This window comes from Prunus avium, chromosome 1, assembly GCF_965620075.1.
Source record: "Prunus avium chromosome 1, drPruAviu1.hap1.1, whole genome shotgun sequence".
Classification (NCBI taxonomy): domain Eukaryota; kingdom Viridiplantae; phylum Streptophyta; class Magnoliopsida; order Rosales; family Rosaceae; genus Prunus; species Prunus avium.
This window is the reverse complement of record NC_142284.1, coordinates 40,367,362-40,376,858: the sequence shown is the minus strand read 5'-3', so window position 1 is coordinate 40,376,858 and position 9,497 is coordinate 40,367,362. Positions and strand designations below refer to the sequence as shown.

At 38.3% G+C, this 9,497-nt stretch overlaps 1 protein-coding gene and 1 long non-coding RNA gene across 2 annotated transcripts; one reads left to right on the top strand and one right to left on the bottom strand.

The window, feature by feature from the left end:
- Positions 1–226: 226 nt before the first annotated feature.
- On the top strand, positions 227–1,428 carry LOC110760940 (uncharacterized). The gene is made up of 3 exons (XR_015833114.1): positions 227–273; positions 374–835; positions 1,171–1,428. It is a non-coding gene; the product is annotated as an uncharacterized LOC110760940 (long non-coding RNA).
- Positions 1,429–2,300: 872 nt separating this feature from the next.
- LOC110760834 (disease resistance protein RPV1-like) lies at positions 2,301–8,097 on the bottom strand. Its single transcript, XM_021963170.2, has 5 exons — positions 7,347–8,097; positions 5,511–6,615; positions 4,916–5,332; positions 3,170–4,744; positions 2,301–3,047 (listed from the first exon to the last, which is right to left on the bottom strand). Exons 1-5 carry the CDS (start codon positions 7,847–7,849, stop codon positions 2,535–2,537), a joined length of 4,113 nt encoding a protein of 1,370 aa, XP_021818862.2. The 5' UTR covers positions 7,850–8,097; the 3' UTR covers positions 2,301–2,534.
- Positions 8,098–9,497: the final 1,400 nt, after the last annotated feature.

Genomic DNA, 9,497 nt, shown 5'->3' with positions numbered 1-9,497 from the left:
TTATAAAAACAATGGTCAAACTCATATACTATCTGAAAGCCGTAGAGGGCAAAATGTGTACAACTCATCCAGACTAGCTTCCTATAGCATATACAGCCCTTGATTATAAAAGGGTGGAACCACATTCTCTTGATATAGTATTGCTATTGTATAGCAAGCTTTAAAATTTGTGGTATTACCTTGCATTGTCCTGCTCTTTCTTCTCTGCTCATTTTCTTCTCTTGCCACAGCATTCCTCAACAACCTAGAAGAAGTTGTTCAAGAAGTTCATAGGTAAATACATAGCTTTAATTACCTCTGTTTTCTTCTGTTTCTCAGCCTTATGTAGATCTGAGTTATCAATCTTTACTTCTTTTTTCCCTTTATTTTTCAGGAAGGTTTATGCTTCTTTGGCAAGAAGGCAAATGCTGCAAGGAACCCAAAAATACCAGGACTCTTCATGCCAAACAGGAAACCCAATAGATGACTGTTGGGAATGTGACCCAAATTGGCCAAACAACAGGCAGAGCTTAGCAGATTGTGCAATTGGGTTTGGCCAATATGCTCTTGGAGGCAAAGGTGGTGAGTATTATATTGTCAGACTCTTCTAATGATGATGCTGTGAATCCAAGGCTAGGCACTCTGAGATATGCTGTGATACAGACTGAGCCTCCCTGGATTGTGTTCCCTGGCAACATGCTCATCAAGCTCTCCCAAGAGCTCATCTTCAACAGCTACAAGACCCTTGATGGCCCTGGAGCCAATGTCCACATTGTGGGTGGTGGCTGCATCACATTGCAGTTCATAAGCAATGTCATCATCCACAATGTGCATATCCACCACTGTTATCCGTCAGGTACATGAGTTTTCCACTTCATTTCATGAATTTTTATTTATCATATACGCATGGTTTGCTCATAGTTAAGTTTATTCAGATTTACTTGATACATATGATTTACGAATGATTGCAAATGTTTAGTTTTATCTAATACATGTGACTTATAAATAAGAGACTAGGCGTATCTAGATTTACTTTAGATTTACCTTAAAACCCCTTGCCGTGTTGTTTTTGCTTTTACTCAAAAATAATTTCGGTGTATGCTCTTGGAATTAGCTCAAGTAGCGGAGAAGGTGTTTGATAAAAATTGGTTAGGATTAGAATAAGTTAAGATTTCGATCCATTCCATGCAGGCGACGCTAATGTGCGTTCAAGCCCAACCCACTACGGCTACAGCACAAAATCAGACGGATTTTGACTGGTAAAGGTATTCTCAAGGAAACTGACTTTTTGGACTTTATTTACTCTGTTTAAAATTGGCTTTCTGAAAGGGAAGATTTGAATGACTGATGAAACATAGAATTTGATTATATGTCAAATATTATATTGTTGTTTTTCAAATAGCATTTGTCTTCTGGCTGCTCCTATCCATATATATAATGACAAATAGCATATTTGGATAATCAAATTTGTTCTTTTTCTTCCTTTTCAAAGTTACTAGGTTTAATTTGTGCTTGCACACAATATATAATTTATTCTCCATTTAGCTTAACAAACTTATTAATGGCACTCTCTGCATATTTTCAGGATTGATACTCAATCAAATACAAGGCGATTTCAATCCCTCTTTTGTGTATGAGCCCTCATAAAGATGACATTTATATGCTTTTGTTGAAGAACTTTACGAAATTTTCATTACATTTTTGTGTTGTTTTACCCCACATTGTATGTCAGTATCTTCTTGAGGATGTTGCTTTGGAGCCCAAACGGTTGAATAAAATCCCTGTAGGTCAGGAGTTCATGCTTTTTTAAAAACTTTTACAGGGAACTTTTTACTTGATGTGGATAACTATCATTCTAGTCATGACATTGATTGAGGAGCCAATATATTTAGCATTGAAATTTAAAATTAACTTTAGAATTAATGAAGAATTCTAAAGTGAGGCACACTACTAATGTGGTGTTTAAATTTGTAATAGGCCACCAAATTTAAACACCTGTCATTTTTCAAATTTGTACCAACAGAGTTAAAACATCCGCAGAGGACAAGAAGGAACATAAGCCACCTCTACAGCAGAGCTATCAAGGCAGAAAAATCCTCTTCCACCACCTAGTAACATATATATAAAGACCTATCCAAACTCTTTTGAACAATGAGCAGCTCAATATTGTCGATATTTTGATGTTTTGACTGCTACTTGATTTATTAAAATATGGTCAGTATTTTAATCATGACAAACAGCATAAAAAACATGTTATTATCCTATTTTTTGTAACTTAGACTTACTAAACAAAGCATGATGCCACTATTTAGATCTCCATGTCTATATAAATAGTACCATCTTTCCTACATATTTCACAACTTCGTACACATTTCACATGGTTTTAGAACCCGCAGCATCGCGCGGGCTCTTTTGCTAGTGGGAAACTAAAATTGATAAATAAAACACGTGGATCAAGGGAATTATCAGTCCGTAACAGAGAGACGAGAGAAACAATACAGCTAAATTCATTCAGATGTGCAGTCATCTTTCTCAAAAGTACAGGTTCAGCCACCTTATTCAAAAGAGCTGAAGAACCTTGCCATCTTTTCTGAAAGGGATTGCTGGCTTTCATTTAATAATTCTTCATCTCCCTCATACTCATCATCACCTTCATAGACCAAATGGATCCCCCACTTCTTCAGCTCAACCCCTTTCATAATCGGTGGCTCTCTCCGTATCACACGTATGTTATAACCATCTTTCAACTGAGAAACCAAGGGATGGTGAATTGGGTATCGGCACAAGTGAACTTGGTCTTCATTTGTATTTGGCACTCCCAATAACAACAAAGCTGAAGTGAATGTAGAAAAATCCAGTATGAGGATCTGTGCTAGAATGTCTACTATTGCAGGGACTTCGTCTCTCATGTCATCCGGTATTTGCTGGTTGAGAGAGACAACAACACCTATGATCACACTTTTGAGAACACGGTTTTTTCTTTCTGAGAATGTTACCACATCTTGAGAAAACCATTCCGGTATCTTGCTCCCGGGAATGCTAAGATTGCGTATTTTCCTCATGTAGCTCTGCAGCAAAAAATTTCAAATCTATGATTGTGTTTCACTTTCTTATACATGTACACACATATAGTATATACACGGAGAGAGAGAGAGAGAGAGAGAGAGAGAGAGAGAGAGAGAGAGAGCACCTTAGCAAGTCTTTTCTTAATAGCTGATGAGCAAGCTGTGCAACCACTTGCATACAACCTTACCAAGGACTTTAAGCATTCAAGTCCTGGAATGTCCACAACTTTGTCACAACTTGTAAGGTTTAGCATCACCAAGTTCTCGAGGTTTGAAATATCAGAGATACTTTCTAATGAGGTGCAGTTAGCAGCATCCACCTCTTCTAAACTTGAGGGAAGCGGAGGCAAAGCCTTGAGCTTTTTACAGTGAGGTAATATAAGCTTTCTGAGAAGAGACAGGTCCCTCAGGCTGGCTGGAAGGCTGTAAAAGTTATTACGGCCTAGATTCAAGATTTCGAGTGATGACAACTTCTCGAAATCATCTGCAATTTTACCAGATATATTACAAGCACCAGCATGCAGTTCATATAGCAAGGATAGATTTGAGAAAGAAGCGGGGAGTATAAATTTAATCTCTTCTGTATCTTCCCCCTTTTGATACTTCTTTCCCATATTTAAAACCATTAAACTGGAAAGCATTCCGAAGCTTTCGGGTAGTTCTGTCACAGCATTTTCCACCATCTGCAATCTGTGCAAGGACTTTAATTGTCCTATTGAAGTTGGAAGCTTGCGGAGGTGTTTACATCTGTTCAACTGTAACATTGTAAGGTTTTCCAACATCCCTATCGATTCTGGCAATGCAGTAATATCAGCTTCAGTTATGACTATTGTAGTCAATGCCTTCATGCTTCCAATTGATTCTGGTAACGATCTAAGAAATCCACATTTCCTCATCTCAAGCTTCTCAAGTGACTTCAAGGCACCAATCTCATGTGGAAGATCTGTGATTAATGTCTGATCAATTTTTAGCACAACTAGAGAATTCAAACCTCCAATTGAATCAGGCAATCTGCTCAAAATTTGACCGTGTCCTGTTGATAATTCCTTCAAATTTGATAATGAACCAATGGACACAGGAAGTTCTTTGATTCCGCTACCGTAAGTATGAAATTCCATTAACGAACTGAGGTTGCCAATGGAATCAGGAATAGTTGTCAGTGATTCACACCAGAGCAAACTTAGTTTCTCAAGGTTTGCCAAACATCCAAAGGAAACAGGTAGTTTTTCTAAAGCAGAATCGTTGAGGGAGATTTCTTTCAGAGAATGCAACTTTCCTATCAACTCAGGTAGCCCCTTCAAATGTTTGCACCGGTTCAAGCTGAGCTTTTCGAGTTTTGAAAACTGGAAAATAGATTCAGGAAGACTTTTTACAGCAGTGCCATCAAGGAGAAGTTCTTTTAATGATACCATGCTGTCCATGTTGCTTGGCAGTTCTTTCAGTTGTAAGCAACCAGAGAGGATTAGGTTCTCAAGTTTTGTCAGGCCGGAGACATCATGTGGAAGTTCAACGAGGTTTTCACAGTCTCGAAGGTTCAAGTGGACCAATGTATGCAAATTCCCAATCGAGGCATGAAGCTTAGTCAGTTTACTGCAACGCTCAAGATTAAGCTTTTCCAAGGCCCGATTCCCAGATAAATCAGGAATGGTGGTTAGGTTAAAGCAGCCATATAGATTCAAAAGCATCAATTTCTCAGCCACCTGGAAACAATAAAAGTGTATGAGCATCTACCAAACTGCATTAGTTGTGCCTTAGAAATAGAAAGGAAGAGACAGAGATACAAGGCAGACACTTATGAAGATCAGTGATATAAATTCTTCCTGTCACAATTATAATGATAAAGATGATGGATCAGATAGTGAAGCATATACCTTGTTACCACGCCCATGCCACAAACGTTCGATTTTGCTGCGTGAAAGATCAAGGACAGCAAGTTGGCGAGGGGGAAAATCCGAAGGAAGAGAATTCAGAGGACAACCTTTCCACTGTAACCACTTCAACTGTGCAGGAAGAAACTTGAAGCGGCCTTCCAAATTCAGATAATTGATTTGAAGCAGTCTAAGATTGACCATTTCTCTTAGGGGTTTAGAGAAAATTGTAACCTGTCTCTCTTTCTCTGCTTTCGTTTGAAGATATGTTTTGTACCTTTCTTTTAGGTATGTAACTGCAGAGGTAAAAGTTGGGCATCTTCGAAAGTTATCCCAAGAAATTCTGTCACCACTTGGATCCTTCACCGCCCTTTTCATTGATTCAAAGTCTAGTACTATCCCCTGTATACTTCTTGTTCCCTATTATCAAGGTATGGAAAAATATGTAAGAAACTGAGTGAAGAAAAATAATAATACATCATCCTTCAGGACATTCAAGCGTCTTCAACATCTATTTTTTTGGTCGAAGTGTCTTCGACATCTAAATTTAGCCAGAAGAATATATAAACAATAAAAATAATAGTGCTGGAATCTCTACCTTATCATCCTTGAAGACATTCAATATTTCATCAGGATCCCAAAGTCTACTACGCATCCCAGGATCTACAACGTTTTCCTCTGTAACGATTTGTCTTCCCATGTCTTTAACTTGATCGTGCATCCACAAGATACTGTCTTCATAAACTTTAATGAGAGATTTTGCTACGAGGTCAGCAATTGCTATCTCACCATCAAAACCACAACCTTTTAATATGTCAATTGCATCTTCTCTCCTCATATTCATTGTTACAAATAAACAAGCAATGTCTAGAAAGATGCACTTCTCTTGCTCATCTAGCGCATCATAACTTATCTTTAACACATCCTGAAGATTGCGCGGACGAATCTGTTTCAGTTTCTGCAGAGCATCTCTCCATTCCTCTATTCTCCTCTTATCAAAAAGGTAAGAACCAAATACTTCAAGGGCCAATGGTAGCCCACTTGTGAGAGACACAATTTGCTCAGACAGAGTTAAGAAAGTATCTGTGGGTTTTTCTCTTCTCAGTGCATGGTAACTAAAAAGTTGAAGTGCCTGAGGGAATTGCAACTCCCTGACCTCATACAACTTGTTCGCAAGATGACTGGGTAAGACTTCTCTATCTCTTGTGGTAACAATAATTCGGCTTCCTTCATAAAACCATTGTCTGCTGCCAACTAAAGCATTTAGTTGGTTTACATTATCAACATCATCCAAGACAATAAGAACTCGCTTCTCGTATACAATTGCTTTGATTGCAGAAATGCCAGTATTAAGTTCATTTACAGACACAGTATTAGGAGAAAGACTACCAATAAGCCTGTTTTGAAGTGATACTAAACCCTCATGCCCTGCTGAAATTTCTCTAACATTTGAGATGAAACTGTGGCACTCAAATTTACCCACAAGTCTATTAAAAAGAGCCTTGGCAAGTGTTGTCTTGCCAACACCACCCATGCCATGAATTCCGAGAACTCTAATGTCCTTGGATCTTAGATCTAACAACCTCATCATGTCTTCAACTCTAGAATCAAGTCCCACTGTGTATGCAGCAAGACCCACAGGCGTTTTGCGTATTTCAGTCAAAACCGTTTTGACTAACGATTGAATCAACTCTGCTTCTTTGCTGTCAATATACATAATCACAAATACATCACTTAGGCCCTTAGGGTGAAAAGCAAAACATAGAACGCCTGAGAATTAATTGTATCTGTTACAGACAAGTTTATCTTGACAATAACTAAATCTTGAAACAGGCCAAAAGTAACAAATCAACTGCAAATCATGTTATCAGTGATCATACGAGAGGAAGAGGACGTAGAATGAAAACACCAATTAGTTAACGGGTGGTCCTCAGAATGAAATCATGTTATGCAGCAAAACACACGAAGCAGCTATTTACGAAAACAAGTGGTTCAGGAGCCAAGCATTGTCCCTCAGAAACAAGCCAAAAGTCTCACACTTCATAATGTAAATCCGAATGAAAACGAGTCAAACAACAGTGCGGTGAGGAAAAAAAGACACATTAGCTAATGTTTACAGTATTGCCCAATTTAAATTACTATATTACATATGACTGAATAAATAGTTTAAACAAAGTGAAAAGAATACCCCACCACACTTATTTAATTAATTCTTCCAAAACACTCCAAAACACTTTGTTATATCTTAATATCATATACCATAACCTTAAACATTAGATAACTAAATCTCTAATCATATCTCAATTTTTGCATGGTAGCTAAGCTAAGCTAAGCTAGGGTTTGAAGGGTTTTCAAACTGATTGAGTGGGAATTTAGTTATGAATTATGATTATAATTTTAGTACTATTACTAATTTAATTCGATTAATTACTACCTGGCGTCGAAAATAGGGTACCCAGCTGTACCACCGACTTTCTCCATGGCGCTCCTCCACCTAGAGACGACGGCGTTTTCGTACACTTGCTCATGAGCTTTAAAATGCTCTGCAAATGGGCCTCTCTGCCGTCGAACGTCGGAGGGGTCCACTTGGTAAAACACAGGCAGAATCATCAGGCGCAGTCTCCGGCTGCGCTCGCATATCTTAACCAGCTCTTCAAGGCACCACCTTGACTCGGCATATCTCGGTGACAAGACGACGATGGCCGCCGCCGAGTCTTCGATCGCCTCCAGCAGACTAGAGGCGATCTCGTCCCCGCGGTTCAAACCGTCGTCGTCTCGGAAGACTCGGACGCTGCGTTTCTCGAGCTCCTCGTAGATATTCTTCGTGATCGTTGAGCGGGTGTCTTCGCCTCTGAAGCTCAGGAACACGTCCCAGAGTAGCCGGAAACCTCCCGGGGTTGGTGAGACGGCGTTGTCGGCGTCCTCTTCGCCAGCCATTTCTGCTTCACTTGTTATGCGTTCAGAGAAATGTAGATGCCAATTGAAGGATTGATAATTTCGAATCAAAGTTGCACCATTAGTGATAAAAGTATTGGATTCTTGCCAGTTGCTTGGGTTGTGAATGCACTAGGGTTCTTTGCCCTCTCAATAGGAAAGGTGCTCGAAAACAAAAAAAATATAGCCACATAAAAATGAGAGGTAAAAATAAAAATGATAAAACTCAGTAAGAATATAAGGAGGCTACAAAGAATAGTTGTTTTGGTAAAGCAACGGAAAGACAAGAGAAAGCACTAAGAATATTATACATTCTTTGTTCACTTGCTTTGGTCATGTTGAACCAAAAAAATTCACAAATAAAAAATTTTGGATGGTGTTTGTCAAAGCCCACGTCCAGCAAGATGATAAGTGTTTCAACATAATTTTCTTTTAACAAAAAAAGTAAAGCCAATTATCCAATAAGCTTTTCAAGTTTCAAAGCCAAGGGATAAAACAAGAGAGTTTCTATTTAAATCCCTAATTTCTCTTAGTTCACCCCAATACTTAAATAATTAAGCTGTAAGTTTTATTATTGCATAAAAAGATAAAAAAGGTCATCCAACTTAATACTTAACCCTAATACATCTATACACACACCCCACCACTCTTCAACACAAGGAGACCATGAAGGTAAAGTATTTGAGTTTCTTCATAGTGTATGCTGGGCAAAGGTTCTCAACACCTTTATATTTTGCTTATTTCTCATCATGCAAATTCCATACAAAGTTGTTTCCTTAACCTTTGTGGCTCAAACCAATCCCTGGAATGTGTGTGCAAGTAACTGGCCCCTCTATCTTGTTTCTGTTTCTACACATGTTCGTCATAACAAGTTGAAAAGCACCAACTCTCTGTTTTGTATTCTGTGTGCTTTCTAAGAAGGGCAAATATAGGGCTTTAATTCTTGTAATTATGAGCCCATCTCGAATGTCAAAATTATCATTGACCATGGAATAGACAAGTATTTGTTCAACTTCAACACCAGTATTTATATCTGGTGAGAAAACCCATCTTTTATTGAACATATGTAAACATGAATGGGCTAAGCTTGCGGACTTAAGAGTTAAATTGTATGTTTATGCACTTGAAAACAGACAATGAATAAGACTATGAAATATCATCAAAAAATTAATTTAATACTTACTATTTCTCATGCTCAGAACGTATTTTCTCCTCTAAAGGTATCTTGTGGGGTTTAAATAGAAAATCTCTTTTATTTCTTATTTTTTCAGCTTGTGGTGTATTTAAGGGTAGTTTGGGAAGATAGTGGGGTTTACTTAGAAATTGTGAAAATTTAAATTAAAAATTGGGGTGAACTTAGAACATGGGGTGAACTAAGAGAAGTGTGGGGTTTAAATAGAAAATCTCTAAAACAATTCAAAGGTGGGTTGATCCCACGTGCAAATCCAAAAGGAGTTTAAAAAAAATATTTGACCAACCAATGAAAACTCTCAAGAGAGCTTGGTGGTTCCTGTTTTGGCGGAGTGTTTAGTGCATGAAGAGTCCTTCACAGAGGTGATCTCTGATGGCTAACCTACAAAAAGCACGGCTGTAAATAAAAAGGGGAGGCTGGAAAGAAAAAGGGGGGAGCTCACAAGGCCACAAAGGCAGA

Excerpts from the sequence above, each read along its gene's own strand:
- LOC110760834 (XM_021963170.2), bottom strand. The coding sequence starts at position 7,849 with ATGGCTGGCGAAGAGGACGCCGACAACGCCGTCTCACCAACCCCGGGA. Across the intron at positions 5,333-5,510 it reads ATGTCTTCAAGGATGATAAG|GGAACAAGAAGTATACAGGG; the intron begins GTAGAGATTCCA and ends CCTTGATAATAG. Across the intron at positions 4,745-4,915 it reads GGCATGGGCGTGGTAACAAG|GTGGCTGAGAAATTGATGCT; the intron begins GTATATGCTTCA and ends TATTGTTTCCAG.